At 37.1% G+C, this 20074-nt stretch overlaps 1 protein-coding gene across 3 annotated transcripts in view; it reads right to left on the bottom strand.

Moving 5' to 3' along the window:
• Window positions 1–1108: 1108 nt before the first annotated feature.
• The window catches only part of Dram2 (DNA damage regulated autophagy modulator 2), a 23485-nt gene continuing 4519 nt past the window's right edge, over window positions 1109–20074 (bottom strand). For 2 of the 3 annotated variants that reach the window (XM_050130986.1, XM_050130985.1), the window contains 7 exons: window positions 15041–15185; window positions 11896–11963; window positions 10216–10355; window positions 7791–7968; window positions 6957–7039; window positions 5721–5813; window positions 4141–5218 (listed from right to left, as the gene is read on the bottom strand). In XM_050130986.1, the coding sequence (XP_049986943.1) occupies window positions 5111–5218; window positions 5721–5813; window positions 6957–7039; window positions 7791–7968; window positions 10216–10355; window positions 11896–11963; window positions 15041–15171 (801 nt within the window). In that variant the 5' untranslated portion in view covers window positions 15172–15185 and the 3' untranslated portion in view covers window positions 4141–5110. Of the gene's footprint in view, window positions 2520–4140; window positions 5219–5720; window positions 5814–6956; window positions 7040–7790; window positions 7969–10215; window positions 10356–11895; window positions 11964–15040; window positions 15186–20074 lie in introns of those variants that run through there. The other variant, XM_050130987.1, reaches the window with a different exon arrangement.

The following is a 20074-nucleotide window of genomic DNA, read 5'->3' as shown; positions in this document are numbered from 1 at the left end:
GAAGGAATGGAAGAGTCAAGATGAAGGAAGGACAGATATGAGAGCAAGGAATAAGATATCTTGATTGAGGGAGACATTATAGGGTTAGCAAGAAACCTGGCTCTAGAAAAATTCCTAGGAATCCAAAAGGATGACCCCAGCTAAGACCCTAAGCAATAGAGGAATGGATGCCTGAAATGGCCTTGCTCTGTAGTCAGACTGATAATTATCTTAAATATCACCATAGAACCTTTGTTCAACAACAGATGGAAACAGAAGCAGAGACCCACACTGGAGCATTGGACTGAGCTCCCAATGTCCAGTTGAAGAGTGGAAGGAATGAGAATATGAGCAAAGACGTCAAGACCATAAAGAGTTCATCCACTGAAACAGTTTACCTGAGCTAATGGGAGCTCACCAACTCCAGCTGGACCAGAAAGGAACAAATATAGGACCAAACTCATCTTTCTCAATGTGGTTGACAGTTGTATGGCTGGGGCAGACTAAGGGACAACTGGCAGTGGCACTGGAATTTATCTCTACTGCATGATCTGGCTTTTGGGGATCATATTCTCTTTGGATGTATACCTTGCTCAGCCTAGATACAGTAGGGAGAGCCTTGGACCTTCCACAAAACAAAGTACTTTACCCTCTCTTAGGATTAGATGGGGTGGAGTGAGAGGGAATTTGGAGGAAATGGGAGGGGAGAAAATGGGTATTTGGATTGGTATAATTACAACTGGGAAAAAAACTAGGTAAAAGTAAATGGGATTTTACACTGCTTGGCAACTTTCTACAGTGTACATAATTATTTGAAAACAAAAGTTTAAAATAAAGGAAAACACAATAATAAAAGCCACCGTCACCTTTTAATTAGTAACTATTCTCATTTTTAGGGATATATTCCAAGATCTTCACTGGATATCTGAAAACATAGTATATATACTGTTATATACTATGTACACAAATTTACAGCCTCTTCTACTTAAAGCCATGCACCTTAGCTATAACTTTTAGTTTGAAGTAAAAGCAAAACTAGCAAGATTTCTTTTACAATATTGTGAATAGACTTATTCCTACTAACCTCACCATATCATTTTTTCTTTCTGCATTAAGTCATGAACATTCATGTTGTTACATAAAGGATTTAATTCGTGGCTTTTCTTTAACATATCTAAATTGATATCACTACTGCACTTGTGGTTTTGAGCCACATCCAGTAAAGAAAGGGCACCTCAATCACAAGGTTTGCATTTGACAAATAGGACATCCACTAAAATATACAATATGATTCAGGAACAAGGGGATGATTTATATGCCAGGTGAGATGACACAAGACTTCATCAAGTGACTCATACTAGTAAAACAAAACTTACCAACTGTGGAATTCGGTTCTAGGACTGCATTTGAATTTTCCAAGTCTTTACTACAATTTTGAGTCTTCATATTTACTTCCCTCAACACTTTACCACAGTTATTAGTCTCCAATAGTTTGCTTCTACTCAGATTCCTCTTTAGATCGATGTTTTCTGTTCTTTTACGCCTTGCATTTTTTTTTTAAACATTGTGTCAGATATTTTCTACAAATGACAGAAGTATAAAAAAAGACTAATTGTTACCTCCAGGAACAGTCCGCCCTTCCACTGGCAGGCTTCAATGTGTGGCGATCAGAAGCAATCTGACTGCAGTTGCAGAGGAGTTGGCCTCCTGCTAGAGATGGACTCACCTTATTCTGTGATGACTACTATGGGCTTCTATGACTACCATTTTATTCCTATGGGCTTCCTTTGTGCACTGGGGAGACTCCTGGAATCTTTGTTGTTTTCAGGTGACCTGTCAGTTTTCTAAACAATAGATTTCTCTGTGCATTATATCATGATTGCAAAATTTAGGATACCTGGGGTATTTTTTTGGTATTCCATTGGTGTCTTTAGCTTTAAGTACCTCAGGACATTTTTGCTTTCATTTTCTCTTTTCTTCTTAAGTCAATTAACAAGCCTTAGGTTTGAAACAGGTGCTTAAAGAACCTTAACAGACAAGCATGGTAGTACAAGCCAATAATCCTATCACTTGGGAGACTAAGGAAACCCTGGGTTAAGTAGGCTACTAGGCTACACCATGAGTTTAAGAACAAGCTGGAACACACACAGACTGTCTCAAAAAAGTCTCAGGTTTTTTTCTTTGTTTTAGGTCTGCTCTATATTATGTCCTTCATAATAAATCAGGATATCCTGCAAAGAGGCAAAATGTACATGATAAAAGTTCCATGGTACTTATAAGTCAATATTTCCTGACCTTTCAGTTTGTAGTAAGCCTGTACGGGTAACTCTAGAAGAGATAAGAAAAGTATCTATTTATACATTGATGAAATATCTATATGACATCATTCCAGAAATATACAAGACCTTATTATAAATATTAATGTCCTAAATAATATTAAATATCAAGTTTGATCAAAAGGTAATTTGCTGAGAAAGGGAAAAATAGTCTTCCCTAGAGAAGAGCACATTCACTGGTTATCCAATACCAAATGGTCAGCCCTGAAAAGACACATAAAAAAATAATATTATACAAACAGAGCAAGTTATACTTACAGATTTATACTTATGCACACACACACACATACACACGTGCACACTCATGATTATAAAACAATGGGCAAAAAAGGTCATAAACTTGAAAGAAAGCATGGAAGGGTATATGGCATGGTCTGGAATGATGAAGGGGAAGGGAGAAATGATGCAATTACATAGCATAAAAAAGTTTTTTAAAAAAGTAAAGCAGCTTAGGCTACTTCTACCTTTTGATTCTGTCAACTTTTACAGTGTTCCCAACAATATTCAACAGACACAAAACACAAGGAAAGAGAATCCCAGATTTTTAAATTCTAAATATAAATATATTAACATTTCTATAGTACAATCCCATGCCTACATAAAATTGAGGTAGCTACAATATAGTCTTTGTATCCAAGACAAAAAGGAAATAAGAGTTTTCACTCTCAATACTGCCAAGTTTATTACTTTAAGACTTCCTAATTGGAAAGCTAAATACCTGAAATCCCCCACAAACAAAAAAAGGGGGATAAAAGAAAAATATCTTTCTTGTCTGTTAATCCATACCTGTATTTGGCAGTACCAGCAGGGATGATATACTGAGGAAGAGAGCCACTGTCTATCATCACGTCAGCCTTAAGATTAGGGAACGATACCTCACATCTCTTGGTTCATAATTCCTTTTTAAAACCTATTCATGTTTTCAGTCTTTGTTATGTCAAAGGGTAAATGTTAACTAGTAGAATTTAAATACTATCAAACTAGTAACAATTCACCTTAGAACAATTTCTGTCTTGTCTGAACTGTCTCTCTAAGGGTAAGAGTCTGAGAAGGGGTAATTCTAACAAGCCTGATTTTCTCTTTGCCTTCCCCACATTGACCCTCATGAATTTTCACTCCATCACTTTCCGGCTCATCATACCAAGGAAACTTCATAAGCTGACTTGGTAGTAGAGAGAAACCACAGGAAAAGACACTTTCCATGTGTGGTTACAGTACGGTTTTTCATGATTTGTGTACAATTTGTTCTAGTAGTAGCAACAGTCAATCAATCAATGTTTACTGAAATGTCTCCCTTGTTCACTGTTGCTTGGCACAGGCAAATACTCCATTTCTCCATTAGTCTAAGAAATTTCTTCAAAAATAGTTACTCATTTTTGTACGTAACAACTTATAATTGAAGTCTACAGTCCCACCACACAGTTTCCTTGATACATTTAAAACTTTTCCTCACCATCTTTTCTTCTGGTCTCAGTACCATCTCTTCTAAAAATATAAACCATGTGATTTTTTACAAATCAGATAGACTACAGGCATTTTCTAGGTCAACTATTTTCTCCCTTTTAATCTTAATGGGGATCTAGAAACTGTCCTTTACCCATACAGAGATCTAAGTACAAACTTTACAATCATTTGCATGACAGGAGAAAAAAAGTTCGAATATTACTATTATCTTATAGTTAGGTTTTAATTTTGGAGTTTGGTCTCTTCTTCAGATCTATATTCTAAAAAGATCAAATTCCAGTAAAAAGGTTAATTATCTACTCAAAACTACTTTTACTAGTAAAGAAATTTTCTATAAATGAAAAGCAAAGAAGCTCCTAACTGTAGTGTAGAGTAACTTTTATTTGTTATTAATCCTATCTACTTTTGTCTACAGACGTTACAATTGTATTTAGGAACATCAATAATTTATTATCTATTTTCACATTTATGTATTGTGCATGTGCATACACATATGGAGGTCAGAGAATAATTGGCAGGAGTCTTTTCTTTCCATTATGTGGGTCCCACATATTAAATTCAGGCTGTCATCAGTTGTTAACCTTTACTTTTATAAAGAACAAGATGGTAGCATACTTGCAACAAATATCTCTTTCACTGTTAATTAAAAGTATAATCTCAGAGACCAGATCTATGAAATTATTGCAAGCACGTATGATAGATCTGTTAGTACTCATGTATCCAGAATCAAATAAATACCCACTGATTTTTTTTTTTTGTGCAAAATTTAAGCCATCTTAGAACTCAGAAGAACTCAGACCATCTCCTACTCACAGGCGGAGATTCCACAACAACAACGACACATTTTTAAGCACTCTAAGAAATGTATTAATAAATTAAATACAATCAGTTTCAAACCCTGATTCTAAATGTCTGCTCATCAATGCTGATTATTATGGGTCATAGAAAATGTCTCTCATAAAAGTGCTCCTAACAAAAGATGGTTTTAAAATGACTTACAAAATATTTAAGGCCAGTTATACAAACAAGTTGGTGTATTTCAATCTGTTTTTCTTCAATAAAGTAGCAAACACTACAATGGTATTATCCTTTGGTTTTATTTTCTGAGAGTAAAAAGTCTAGGCATAAATATTTTTAGATAATTTTAATGACATCCTTTAAGAAAACTGATCAGGTGGCTCATTACACGTCTCTTGATTATTATCATTCATTAATGTCACTGTCAGCCTTGATTAACTGATTCAGATTTTCAGAGTATAATAAGCAACTTTTCTGCGTCTTTCTCAAATCCCTGAGAATCATAATTATCACAGAAGTATTTTATCCCTTCATTAAAAGTCTCTGGAAAGCAGTGGTGTTCTTTCATTGGTAACAGGACAAGGAGCAGTGTCATAGAGGGTTAATCCATGTAAATTGGCTTCCACCCGTAAAGTAATTTTCTGGAACAGAAAAAAAAATTATATAGAGAAGTTTGGTCCTTATCAGTATCATTTCGTGTTTCAAAGACTCCCTTATGCAGTGAGATAAAAACTAATCTAATGGGGAACAGAAATCACTGCCATAAGCATCATCACCCTGAACACCTAGAGAAATGGGAAAATCACTTTCTTGCCTCAGTAAGTTTCTTGTTTTGCTTTCAGAGTGTTTTGTAAAGCTATGTGTTAGGCCTGGGCCTATGTGAATGCACACAGATTATAGAAGTCTATCAAAAATTTCTTCAGATATGCGTTGTAATTCCATTATCAAGGCTGAAATCTGCTTGCAATACACTACTTCCTCAAACCCAGAAATAATTTCACCACAAGTTACTCTTCTTGTATCACTATCTTTCAAGCCAAGTTTTAAACAGCTAATTTTCAAAAAGGACAGGGAATCTGCCAATGAAATATTCTGGCATTCCACATGAAGTCCTACTGAATGAAATTGAAACTATTTCCTTACCTGGAAATCACGAATGTAAGTCAGGAAAAATCCAAAGAAGGAAAATGACATAGACCATTCGGCTGCAGTGGTGACCATGTGAAGCACATAACCCTGAGTCAGAGTGGGAAAGCAGGGCAGTTCTGTGATGTTTCATTCAAAGAATCTATAGTATTTCTCAATTAAGCAACATCAAATTCTTATAGCCTAATCTTCCGTCGATAATCAACCTCTGAGTTTTGAGAACTGCAGTACCTATTTGGAATACACCTCCTAAACCATGCTATATGTTTGAGTTTCACTGAGAACAAATGTTAATTTCCACTAAATAACCAAGACAAAACAGAGTCCACACTGTACAACCGAGGAGTTACTTCTTTCCCTTGAGCCATAAGACTCATAAGTCAATATATGCAATCCTTACACTTAGGAGGCTAAAGGAAGATCACAAATTTAAAGTCAGCCAGACCACAGAGTGAAATTAAAATATACCCCTCAAAAACAAGAAAACAAGTTGTGCCTAGTTTGTCCAAGACCCTTGTTTGACCTCCAACACTATAAATCCTTAAAACGTACTTATGGAGGGAGGCTGGGGAAATGCTCAGTTGGTAGTGCTTGTTGTGCCAACATGAGGATCTTCATTCTCTCTCCAGAACCACACAAAAAAGCCAGCGTAATGGTCCATGCTTCTGCCCCTAGAACTGGGAGGTGGAACTAGGCAGCTTGCTGGAGCATGGTAGCCAAACAGCATGGCAACATCAGCAGACTCTAGGCCAGTGAGAGATTCTGTCTCAAAAAACAAGTTGGATAGCACCCGAGGAATGACACCCAAGATTATCCTCTTGCTTTCAGGAGTACGCGTCATACACGCACATGCACATTCAGAGTGTGCAGGAGTGTATATGAGTGTACCTGTATCTTTATAAAACTCATAAACTCACACTAGGAAAATTTCAAGAATACTCACTATAAACTTTCATGTTTCACTAACTTGTAACATATATGATACAGTGTTGAGAGGTCTCAACAGTTAAGAGTGCTTGATGCTCTTCCAAGTTTGGTTCCCAGCTCCCATGTTCATATTTGCATGAAAATATAGCCCCAAGGAATCCAGTGCCCTGTTATGCCCCATGCAGGTATCCATGCATACATGACAAATAGATACACATAAATATAAATTTAAAATTAATCCTTAAAAAATTACACACACACACTTTCTATATTATTTAATATTAACATTTTATAATAAGCTCTTACTTTGTCCTCAGGGCTCCAGTGTAGTTTCTGTACTATATCAGCACCAAAATCACTACTGTACAAAATTGATGAGCAAGTCAGCACTATAAAAAAGTCAAGGAAGAATCTCAGAGGGCTGAAGGTTTAAATTTGTAAATCCTAACCATAAACAAAACAACACAAAAACCACATTAAAGGCTGACACATCTGTTGCCGTGGTCCAATCCTGTTTCTTCAAAGATTTAGTGTCACACAGCAGTACTAAAAATAAAGATCTACTCACGGGCCTCAGAAAATGGTTTACATCATCATAGCCTTTCCTTTCTGATCAAAAACTAGCAGCTCCACCATAAATTTTCACTGAATAATTTTCTGTATTGAGCATACTAACTCTTCCTTGATTTCTCTCAAGTATGACTATACCAAACAATATTTTTGTTCCTGGTCAATTACTTAATTTCAGTCTGAATTTCATGTACAACTGCACAACATTCTTTAGCTTAGAGTGACTTTAAAGGGACGGGGTTGAGGTGCTGGAGTAAGTAATGTCTCGCCAGTTAAAAGCACATGTTGCTCTTGCAGAGGACCAAGATTTGACTCCCAGCACCCACATTAGTATGTCGCAAACATCCATAAGTTCAACTCCACAGTATCTGACACGCTCTTCTGATACTAGTGACTACTAGGTATGCACATGGTGCACATGCATATATGCAGGCAAAACCCCCATACACATAAAATAATCTAAAAGTATTAAAATTAACAAACTGGTACTTACATTGTACCTATCTTACTCCCTTGTTCTGTCCTCCTATTCTCTTTGAACAGTAAACCACACTTTATAACAAAGGATACTGCTTAGTGCACTTACTCCACACCAGATAACCAACAGGAGTCTGATCCAGAAGACTTGTTTGCTGTGGATTTTAGGTTGCATTTGGTAGGAAAGGATGGTTTGAACAAACATGTACAATGAACCCATACTAAAGGCAAGCACAGCTCCACATACATGTGCAACAAATAGTGTTGATTTCTGAGAAGCAGAAAAAAGTCCGTCAGTCAACCAGAGGAACTCAGACACATCAACAATATATCCTTTAAAAGCACAAGCCAGATAATTCAATAGAGCGTTCACTGAGTGGAGAAGCTCTGCGGATTACAAAATCACTTCCCCAAAGTACTGGAAGATTATAGTGAAACCTGATGACTTTACTTACCAACAATGAAAATGGCAACAAGTATCCATGTTTTCTTTTTATAACTTATTTAACATTTTTATTAGGTTCTATTAAGTGTCAAATATTTTTAAAAGTCATTAATATGTAAATGAATGAAAAAGACACTCAGCACTCCCAGTTTATCCTATTCTAGTGAAGGTACACAAAAATAAATAATAAACTTCAGAAATAAAGGCATTCCACAGTAAGGTACAAAATGGTAATAATAGAAAAAAGCAAATAGGTTAAAAGCAAAGAGCTAGGGATATCAGGCTAAGAGAGTTTAAATTCAAATGTAATTTAAGGCCTTCATGGCACAAGTTTGTTACTGATTATTCCACAGGGATTATTATAAATTATAATGTCTTCCCCTTATTTACTTACATTCAATTTCTAACATTGTATTTTCCATCTGTTTAAAAGTGACAATTGTCAATATCAAATTTCTACAATCAAATTTTAAATCAAATTTTGGTTGAATCACTGTTTTTTGGGTTTTTTAGTTGGCTGTGCTTGTACTTCCTTGGTAGGAAAGGCATGTCCAATACTGGCGCAGAGGGAGCATAATGACTAAGAAAACAAAGGAGGGACAGGGTGCAGCTGAATATTACATACACCCTGTTCAAAGGCGTTCAATTGATATGAAATTGTATTTTCAAATACATCATTCTAATAATTATTGGGCTTCCCCTTGATTACTAGCTATCATATGATAAAAGACCTTTTCTCCAACCTTTTTAGTACCTTCAGGGTTTCTCAAAAAGTTCCAAAATAATTAAGGAGAGCTGGCATGCACGAAGCAGTGTGCTAGGTGCTGGAGTCAGATGGGGCGCGAACCACTGCACTAATAATTAAAGAGAAATATACTAGCAAATAAATAGGGAACTATTTCAACTGCCAATGAAAAAGAAATTAGACCCCAGTAAGAAGTTAAAGGATGAGCTTTCCAAGACTAGAGGATACAAAGAGAAAACCCAGAATACATTGCAGTAGGACCCAACAAAACGACTTCCTAGGAAAGTGGGATCCACACTGAGGCCTAGACTTACTTAGGCCAAATACTTATGTAAAGGAGTTAAATAAACCTGCTTTATTCAAGGAACAACAACATAATGGGACAGCATGATATACAGTGGCAACGTTAAGAACACAGCGATACAAAAACGAGGCTAGAGAACCTGATTAGAGAGGACCTTGGATCAGATTAAATATCTGAGTTTATTAAATTATTTTTTCTTAATGTAAATTCTTTGGAGCTTTAAGCAAGACAACAGAAAACTTTTTTTCTTTTTAAATGGAGATTGAGTAATGTAAGAGTGAATACAGATGAGCAATTCTTTCAAAAGGTACTGGCAGGAAAGGAAGGAGAAATGAAAATAATGAGAAGCAGGAACATTAAAAATACTTAAGAGGGAAATCAGTAAGTCAGCATTCAAAATAACGCTAGCCTCTCCTCCAAGCACCCCCTCCTAAAAAAAATTATAAGAGTGATAAAAGGTGGGTGATAATGTTCACCACTTTAAGTGGCAAAACCTTACATCAGGAAGAAGAGGAACATGGGGATATTTGGGTCTGTGGATAAAGGGGTCAGAAAGGAAGCCAGGAGTAAAAGTCAGAATGTTCAAGGTGTCCGTAGTTGAAGGAGGAGGTATAAGCAAAAGAGAGTGATCTGATTCAAAATGATGAAGCCGGGAGAACTGGCATGGTGACCTGAATGAGAGCCGACGCAGAAAACAAAACACCAAGTTTAGATCTGCAATACATAAGGCCCATCAGCTCCGTCTGATCTTGAGGTGACCTCCTGCGAAGTATAACCATGTCTGTCTCGTAACTATCATGATTGTACTGATGAACAGTCCTAAGAATTTGTTTGTCTTGATTACTAAATGTGGATTCCTCTAATATTGAAAGTAGCTGTTTCTAAAACAGCTTAATTCTGTTAGGCGAAGAGGCAGGAGCAGCATGCGAGTGAAGAGCTCAGCCTTTCATTTTACCACAGACACCCAAGCATTCTGGGAAAACACCCAAATTTTTTTGGTTTTGTTAAAAAAAAAAAAACATACCTGGAAATTTGCCACAAGACAGAGTCCTAAACAACTCAGTATCCCAAGTACAAGGCCAACTTTGTTGAATTTGATGATAAGGTTCTCTTCAGGATTAAGTGCATGAACTTGTTTGTAACGAACATACATGGTAGCAATACCTGGGAATTTGATAAACAACGAAGTAATGAGTAACCAGGGTAAGGAAATGCCAGAGAAGAGTTCACAAAGCTGAACTGCTATCCAGAATCTCAGATTGTCCTTTGGACATTAACTTGAAAGAAGGACACAAAAACAGCTGTAGATTTTAAAGAACTTCTATAGACACACTATAGAACGACTTGAATCTCTGGGTGCCTGAACAAGCCTTTTGCCTTCCCTGGGCCTCATGCCTAAAACTACTTAGTATAAAACTTAGATAATAAGTGTGATGTATTCTGGAAAAATTTTTATTATATTAAACCCATAATATTTTTAGGATCAGCATCAAAGTCAACAGCAGAATGCAGATGGGATGTGCATAGGTAGAACAAAGGGCTTTCCTCCTCATTCCAGCCATCAATTACACAAGAAAACAGAGCCTGCTTTGCATGCTCATGATTCAAGAAAGGGCCAAATCAAACTTTCCACTGCAGAGTTATTACCAAACAACTCAGGAGTATAATAAACATGGCAGATACATGCTTTGTAGACACGTTTCTGAAAAGTATGAAGAGAAAACATATATTTATATTTTTCTAACTTCCATTTTTTCAATATTCTTTTACTTTCATTTACTTATTTAATGTGTATGTGTGTGTAATCACTAGACAGCCTTTGGGAGCTGGTTCTTTCCACCCGCCCAGTAGGTTCTGGAGATTGAACTCAAAGTCTTCATGTTCAGCAGCAAATACCTGTATCTCCTGAGCCATCTTGCCAGTGCTAATTTCTTTTCTTATACAAACCAATATGTATTGAATTGACAGATGAAATTATTTTAAATGACGATATTTGATTATAAAATATTTTACTAAATTAACAAAAATCTGGCTCACGAAAGAGCCTGAATATAATTCACTACAGTGGCATTAGAATATTAATCAAAAGTGAAAATTCCATCTCTACTCTTAAACTTTTAAACTGTTTTTCACAAAAGAATTTAGTTGTGCTCAGTTTTACCCACAGTTCTTGATTTAACATGAGATGTTCAAGAAATCTTCACTGGCTGCTGGTGGTGCACACCTTTAATCCCAGCACTTGAGAGGCAGAGACAGGTGGATCTCAGGGAGTTCAAGTCCGGTCTGGTCTACAAAGCGAGCTCCAGAACAGCCAGAACTGTTACACAGAGAAACTCTGTCTTGAAGAACCAAAAAAAAAAAAAAAAAAAAAAAAAAAAAAGGCCCTGAGGGATGTTTCGCTGTGTTTGGAACCTCTGTTTAGATAAGAAGTCAAATAACCATATAAATATTTCTTCAAAGTGTATTTCTATAATTAGGCATTTCTACCTGTGGGTTTTTTTTTTTCTTGTTAGGCAGCAGGGTTTACTACTATATAACCAAAAGTTCTCTTTCTTTTTTTAGGAACATAGTTATAATCGATAGTTTAGTAGTAACACATTCTCAAGTATAACGAGAGAATAAGCAGTGATACAATTTTAAAGAAGAAAACAACAATTTGACTATTCATTTGAGTGTTAAAACCACTCCTACTTCCATTACTTACCTAAAACTGCAGCAATATTCAGCATTACTCCAAAGAGGCATCTTTCTGGAGGCACTGTACCAGTATCACTGGAAGACAAAGTATGAAGGCTTCATACACCAATATCCTACCATATGTAACAAGGGCTATTTCAAAACGCTGTATCCTTTAAAAGCCCCTGAACTTGACTCATATATTTATAAGGAGAACATAATTTCAGTTTATAAATATCTGCCTTCCCTTTTTCTATCATTTCAGATTTTTTTCATTTCCATATAGATGTATGTTTCTATATAGAAACTATTTTTTTAAAAAGCTTATCTTTCCATATGCTAAATGTACATTCTACAATTATCCAAAATTAGGAACATAAATATATCTATTTATCAGCTTCACCGAAATGTTCTGTAAGCAGCACTAGCCCTTTCATAGCTCTTGTCTCTTTGTATCTGCTGTTGATTGTCTGTACTTCAATTAATACCTGTTTATTAACTGATCATTAAAAATACTAATTAAACACCATTCTTCAGTTATTGTCTTATAGTTAGGGCTTTTACTGCTGTGAAGAGACACAATGACCATGACAACTCTTAAAAAGGAAACCATTTAATTGGAGCTGGCTTACAGGTTCAGAGATTTAGTGTATTATCATCATGGTGGGAAGCATAAGAACTTGACAATTTTAATGGCTCAAATGAACCTTCTTGTTTATAATTTTTTTAAAGTTTGCTGTTTTCTGTGTTAGAAAGATTATCTATCAGAAATAAATGAGGAAATGAAAACAATTGCAACAAACACAGGACAAAAAGTACTATTCAGACAAAGGTTAAAAAAAAGCAATTGATTCAAAGTCTCTAAGATATGTTTCAAAGGCTTTAGCTGGATTCCAAGTGGAATCATTTAGATAAAAACAAAAGAGCCAGCTGAGCTGTACTTAGGGATGATATTTTCACCACCCCAACCCCATTTAATCCTTCAGCTCTTCCTCTCTCCCTTTTTAATGCACCTTTTTCTTATAAAAATATATTTAAACTTTAGTATCTTAGAACCACTCATAATTACTATTTTTCTCACAATCTCTTTGTGCATGCATAAACATGTCTAGTTATGTCAGTCTTTTTACTTTCTCATCTATCCAGCAATACCACACATTTTATACAGTATGCAAAGTTATGCAATGGGGTCTTTAGTATCAGATTATTTCTAAAAGCCAGAGGGGGCATGTTAACATCTTAATACTTTTAAAAGTGAAAAATACAGAGAAAAACAACAATATCAACAAAAAAAAAACAAAAGCAAAACAACAACAACAACAACAAAAATTGAAACAAAAACATATTACCAGTAAGAAAAAGGAAAAGAAGAAAAGGGAGAAAGAAATTTTTTTATTTATTAATTTTTTTGTTTTTTTGTGACAGGCTTTCTCAGTAGCTTTGGAGCCTGTCCTGGAATTCGCTCTGTAGATCAGGCTGACCTCAAACTCACAGAGATCCACCTGCCTCTGCCTCCCGAGTGATGGGTTTAAAGGTATGCACCACCACTGCCTGGCTGAAAGAATTTTTTTAAAAACATGAACAATAAAACAAACTCTGGAAGGCAAGCTACCAAACCACTGATCACTCCAGTGGGGACTCCAGGAGTGAAGAAGGAAATTCCACTTCAGTTTTCAAAAAATTTCTCATTTTGAATTTATTTTTATGTGTGTGTGTGTGTGTGTGTGTGTGTGTGTGTGTGTCTGTATGGGCCAGAAGAAGGCATCAAGTCCCCTGAAACTGGAGTGACAGGCAGCTGAGAGCTACTCTATGTGGGCACTGGGAACCAAACGTTGGTCCTCTGTAACAGCAAGCATTTTTAATGATTGAGTCAGCCGTAGAGACTTCCTGCTTATGAGCAACATCATCTTGTTAAATCTGCTGCAATAACTGCTTGCTGTTTCTGTATTTTAAAAAGATGGGATGAGGGGCACTAAAAGGCAGCACAGCTGTTAACTGGCTGCTCTGACAAAGAACCTGGGCTCAGTCTCCAGCACTCACATGGCTGCTTACCATGTAACTCCAGTTCCAAGGGCTTTGGAGCACTTACCTGGCTGGCACCAAGTATGTATGTGGTATGCACACATTTCAGGATAAACACTCATAAGAATAAAATTTAAAAGTGGTTATGAAGAGTACATGCAACACCCATAATTAAATTGTTAGTAGTTTTGAAATGTCAAAAATATAACATTGATAACCTATTGTTTCAGAAATATCTCACCAGCAGGTCATGAAGAGTAAGAACACAGTCCCTGGAGTAAAACCACAGGTATGAGTCTTGGTTCCATCACTGAATTGAGTTGTATATCATTGAGCAAATACATACTTTCCAGGAACTTTGCTTCTCTGATATAGCTATTAAATATGCTCAAAGTTTAGTCTAGAGGGAAGCATTATGAGTAGCTGGTGGGCCCTTTAAGATGTAAAGCCCAGGAAGAGGTCTTTAGTCACTGGATGAACACACTTAAAGGGAATCACAAAGCTCTGACCTCCTTCCTGCTTGCTTTTGGCTTTTGTTCCCTATGTACTATTGCCATGACATTTGCCTTGCCCAGGCAACTGTGAAACAAAGCAACCCTTTTCTCCTTAAACTGTTTTTCTCATATATATATTACAGTAACAGAGGATGACTACAGAGCCTCTCTTCTTAAATGAGGATAAATTTCTCTACGTCACATGGATGGATGGTATAAGAATTTGACTCCCTAAGGCATGAAGAGTACTCAGAACATTACCTTGTCCCACAAGGAATCAATAAATACTTGCCAGTACTACTATATTTTCCCAATATTACTATGTTTGCAACATCTTTTAACTTTTAAGAGGAAAGTAATTATAATTCTAGTTTCTGAGGCAAGTTCAAGCACATATTTAAGACAACTCACTGCGAGATTAGAATTTATTAACTGATTCACCCTACTGTTCCCGTATTTCTCCATTGCATGGAGAGAACCAAATGCAAGTTCTAGCTTATGTTCTCTTTGCTACAATGGCAGCATAAAAATTTGAATTTTCAAATGAAACTTGAAAGGCAAGATTCAATGTAGACTACGAAAGCAGCTTGGTGCTGGGGCACTTACCTAGACTGTGTTCCAATCCCAGTCCTGAAGGATGGCCAGGGTTCCACCTACCTGATGTAAGGCAATGCAGGATCAACATGGTGGAGTGTAATCGCAGTGATGTATGAGAAGATAAAGGTAGCAAATGTCCAAATTACAAGCGCTGACGGCAGGAAACTGAGGCCTTGCTGAAACCACCACATTTCAAAGAGGTTGTCTGCAGAAAAAGAGACAAATGAGAAACAGTAATGGATGAGTTTTTCCATTCGCTGTTAGCCACACCCTCCCCACACTTGGACTCTTGCTCTGCAAGCATCCCCACACTTGGACTCTCACACTACAAGTCTCCCCTCACACCACTTCAGCACCACCTCTTCACTTTCTCAGAACTAAGACTCACCTATTGGCCAGAGCAGGAAACTTGCTCTCCACTTCAACATTTCACACATAACAAGTGTCAATCCTGATTCTTCAATTATTTCTTCGCAGTCTACCTTCTCTGTCCATTGTCACTGCTACGACTCTACCTAAACCACTACCATCTTTCACCAGATTCCTAGAGTAACTTTTAACTGGACCCTGTGATGCTGTTAAGTATAAAGCTACCCTTCTGCATCATCAGTACCTCACTGATACCAAACTACAAAAATGCTCAAGTCCTTCATCTAAAACCCATAGGATTTGCCTACAGTCTACATATACCCTATACACTTTAGGACATGTCTATATTATAATAATGTATATCAATAAGATAGTTGTTACAATGTATTATTCAGATAATAAAAATATCCTTACATGTACAATACAGCGGGGCTCCCACCCCGGTCCCCTGCTCCTTATATTCTCAATCTACAATTGGTCAAATCAGTGAATGTGGTCTTTTGTTTCCTAGGGAAAAGAAAGTTACTGAAATCTCTGTAATCTCTAGACTGGCAAATGTCTTATATACTGATGAGTTGGCTGGGCAGTGTAGCCTCTAGCCAACCTTAGAAGGAAAGACTGAGGCATGATGAGAGGATTAGGATTCTCATACATTAATCAATCATGCCTCTGTAATTCAGTTCCAGTTCAAATTCCAAAAGAGACAAATCAGATGAACAGAAGTGACAGAGGATGCCTGCAATCCACAGCATAAATGCAGGACAGAAGACACCTAGATGGGGAGAGAGGCTCTTGAGCTACAGTGGACAGATGGGGATTGCCAGTTTGTGGTATATTCTGCAGCAGACCCATAGTTTCCCTGGTTAGGCTTTCTGGACCTCATCCCTCTCATTGTAAACAAGAAATGCGGTGTTTGGAACCAAACAGTTTTTTTTTTCTTTTATCATCCAAGTTGAAACTAAATCTTTGAAATCTAGAGGTCAGTGACTCTCCCACGTCTGTCTCAGCCGACCTGCCTATATATGTGTCAGTGTGCCTCTCTCTTTCTCTGACACAAGGTCTCAAGTATTCCAGGCTGGCTACCTCATTGTTGGGATTCTAAGTGTATACCACGCCATATCTGGTTGATGAGGTTCTAAGGACTAAACCCGGGGCTTCAGGTATACTAGATGTGCCATCTATCAACTGAGCCATATCAGCTTCTCAAGAAGATAGTTTAGAGTTTGACCTGTGACTATGGATAGTAGAGAGAAGACAAACAACAAAGGATGTAGGGCTTCACAATGCAAAAATGCAGGAATTCCAGGGTGACAAGACCAGCATAGGGCTACCCCTGATCACAGTTCAGGTTTCCTTTATCAAGACCAATGAGTGGGAGCACGGCAGCCAGAAACTGAATGACAAGGAAGGCATGCTGCTGGTGAAGCACCAGGGCTTCCACTGTGATCTACAGTAGCCTGGACCGGGAAGTTGATAGGAGAAAGCTTGCAAAAGGCTAAGTTGATGGTAAAGGGGAAGTGGAGGAATATTTGCATGACAGCAGAGTTCCCACCATGACTGAGATACAGCTGCTCTGCTATTTCAAGAAACCTTTCTTTACTTCCTCACCCAGAGAGAACTACTTGTTGGACCTGCCTGTGAGTAGTATGTCCATGGATGGCACATAGGATGCTCAGTGCCGTGGCATGTCAGCAGAATACAACCCTAGAAAGCCTGGGCTCAACGCCTGCAGGCACAGCACTGAGGAGCACACTGCCTCCCTGAGGCTATCACCACTCCCACACCTCGTCTACACATTTTTATTATTTATTATTCTATGTTTGAGTCTTCTGTCTGCAGATATGTCTGTGTATGGTGGATTCCCTGGAGCTGGGGTTACAGTTAGATGGTTGTAAGCTGCTATATGGGTGCTGGGAATTGAAACTAAACCCTCTTCTCTGGAAGAGCAGCCAGTGCTCCGAATTGCTTAGTCATCTCTCCAGCTCTAACCTCTACACGTTTTTCAAATCTAGCTTCAACTCAAAGTCCTTGCTGTTTCCAGCAGCAGCCTGTACCAACAAGGACACCGGTCACACTAAACACTAACATTTTGTTTGTTTTTTCTCAGTTAATTTCAGTTTTAGGAGAACAAGAAACAGTTGTTTTAGACGCTATTATATTTCCAGTTCCTATACGAAGGGTTTAAAAAATTACTTAAATACATACTACATGCCATTTTCTCCTTAAACTCTAGACTGAAGATCTTTTGTAAAAACAAGTCAAGAATGAAAATTATATCTTCATTTACTTAAATTTTTAGAAATTTGTTAAAAGTTAAATACATTAAAATTAAAAGTAATTGTTCTTAGTATTTCCCATCGACTTTGTAAATACCAACTCAATTTCCTTAAGTTTGAATAAGGCTCCACAATCTTCTACTTCCTTGTCTCAGACTGACTTTCCCAATAATGAAATCTCAGGCACTTGCCACTTGTCATCTGCTTCAATCATATGACTAGTTGCAAAATACATATATTTACATTGCTAAGTAAGTTTCTTTTCCTTTATTCCAAAAAGCTACCAGTATAAACTTGATTCAAGTGATTTCCTTTCTAAACTGTCATAATCTCAAAGATATTTTCCCTTTCCTGGCAGTCCTTAATGTTCTATCAATATTGTCATTTATCTATTTATTTTTCTTAGCATTTCCCGGCTAACATCCTATATGTGCATTTTCTACAGTAGGTTTTTGAGAGAATGACTCCGAAAGGTACATTTACTTAGTCAGCTCTTACTTGCTACTTTAATTCCTGTTTCCAATAGTTTTTCTCTCAAGTCTGTAGGAATCCAGTTCTATTATTTGTTAGTTTTATCAAGTCTTACAGGTGCTTTTCTTAGAGTTTGACCTTTTAGAAACCAATGTGACAGCATATCATCTCCAATAATTTTTTTGAAATAGTTATTTGTCTTTCTTTGTCTCTCTTTCTCCCACCTCCCCTCCCCGGGCTCTCTCTCTTTTGTTAGACAAAGTCAACTAATCTTTATTTAGTAAATGATAAAAGGCAATATAACCAAGCAAAGGCTATCATGTACACAAAAAGTACTGGACAAGCCTATATATGAAATAATAAACCATACACTATACTTCTTCAAATCAATAACTAAAAATTGATCATAGACCTCCCTATAAAACGAGAAAGCAATATTAACTATAAAACTCCAAAAGGAGAAAGACCTGCTTTTTTTTTTTTTATCCTAGACTGGCTAAGAACTCCCTATGTAGTCAAGAAGGCTCATGAACTCATGATCATCTTGTCTCCATCACTTAGGTGCCAGAATTATAGGCATGTGTCATCATGCAGTACTCGGAATCTAACCCAGGGTTCCCTGCATGTTGGGTGCTCTACAAACTGAAGTACCCTGCAAGATCCCTTTCATGTGTTTTATGGCTTCCAACCATGAGCTTGTATTTGTGTGATCTTAAATCTGAAAGCATTCTAAACTCTAGATCCTTAAACTACACATCATGAAAACTCTGGTAACAGGAAAAGGTTATCTGAACATACAACAATCGAGCAGTAATCCAAATTCAGCAGGGTAACGAACCCAGAAATACCTGGGATTTTGCCTGGGCTTGCATTGCACAAGTTCCATGCAGCTTCACTCTGATCCCACAAGGTACAGATTGCTCTGATTCAAAGCTACTGTGTGCTAGTGATCAGGGTTTACTGTAAGTACAAAGTTTTCTGTTCTTTAAAAAGCATAATGGTTTAATTACAGAAAACAAATACTTTCATACTTTTCTGTCATTCCTCAGTGTGTAGCATCTGGTTAGTACATCTTGATTGAAATGTGTTAGAATATTTGATTTTAAAAATTTCAGATTTACAGATCTGAGCCAAAACAAACAAACCAAAAGTCATTAAATGATTTCAGTTTGAGACTAGGAAAAAATTGCTAGCGAATGAAACGGCCCTAAGTGGACTTCCACCACCCTGTAATACCTAAACGAGCGTGAGCAGGATAAAATCAAATCTACCCGTTCCCACAAACACAGAGCATGTCCTCTGCCCTAGAGCAGTGCTTCTCACCCTTCCTCATGCTTCAGCTCTTTCATGCAGTTCCTCATTTTGTGGCGATCCCCAACCATAAAATTACTTTTGTTGCTACTTCTTCACTGTAATTTCGCTGCTGTTATGAATCATAATGTAAATATCTGAGTTTTCTGATGTTCTTAGGCTGCCCCTGTGAAACGGCTGTTTGACCCCACAGAGGGTGAGACCCACAAGTTGAGAAACACAGCATTAGAGTGTCAAATATTTCGTACAAATATTTAATATAAAACTAAACAAGTTAATTTGTCACATCAGCATTCGAATGGTAAAACTATATGTATACCAAAGGACTTTTTGAAAATAAATTTCTTTATGACTTTATTATTAATGTTTGATTTGCTTACCTAGCTCATGTATCTATATACCCAACAGAATGTAAAAATTTCCCTGATGAGAAAGAGTTATGAGTGGAAAATGTTTTTAAAGACCAGTTCTAAGGAACTCAATGTTGAGTTTGAGTCCCAGAAGGCATGTGGCAGAAGGAGAGAACTGTTTTAAGTTTTTCTTTGACCTTCAAATATGCACCATGATATAGCTGAACAGGAACATGCATGTGTACACACACAGAGAGAGAAAGAGAGAGAGAGAGAGAGAGAGAGAGAGAGAGAGAGAGAGAGGGAGGGAGGGAGGG

This window comes from Alexandromys fortis, unplaced genomic scaffold (assembly GCF_014885135.2).
Source record: "Alexandromys fortis isolate MF-2015 unplaced genomic scaffold, M_Fortis_MF-2015_v1.1 scaffold_356, whole genome shotgun sequence".
Taxonomy (NCBI): domain Eukaryota; kingdom Metazoa; phylum Chordata; class Mammalia; order Rodentia; family Cricetidae; genus Alexandromys; species Alexandromys fortis.
The sequence above is the reverse complement of the archived record's forward strand: the minus strand, read 5'-3'. Positions and strand labels throughout refer to the sequence as shown.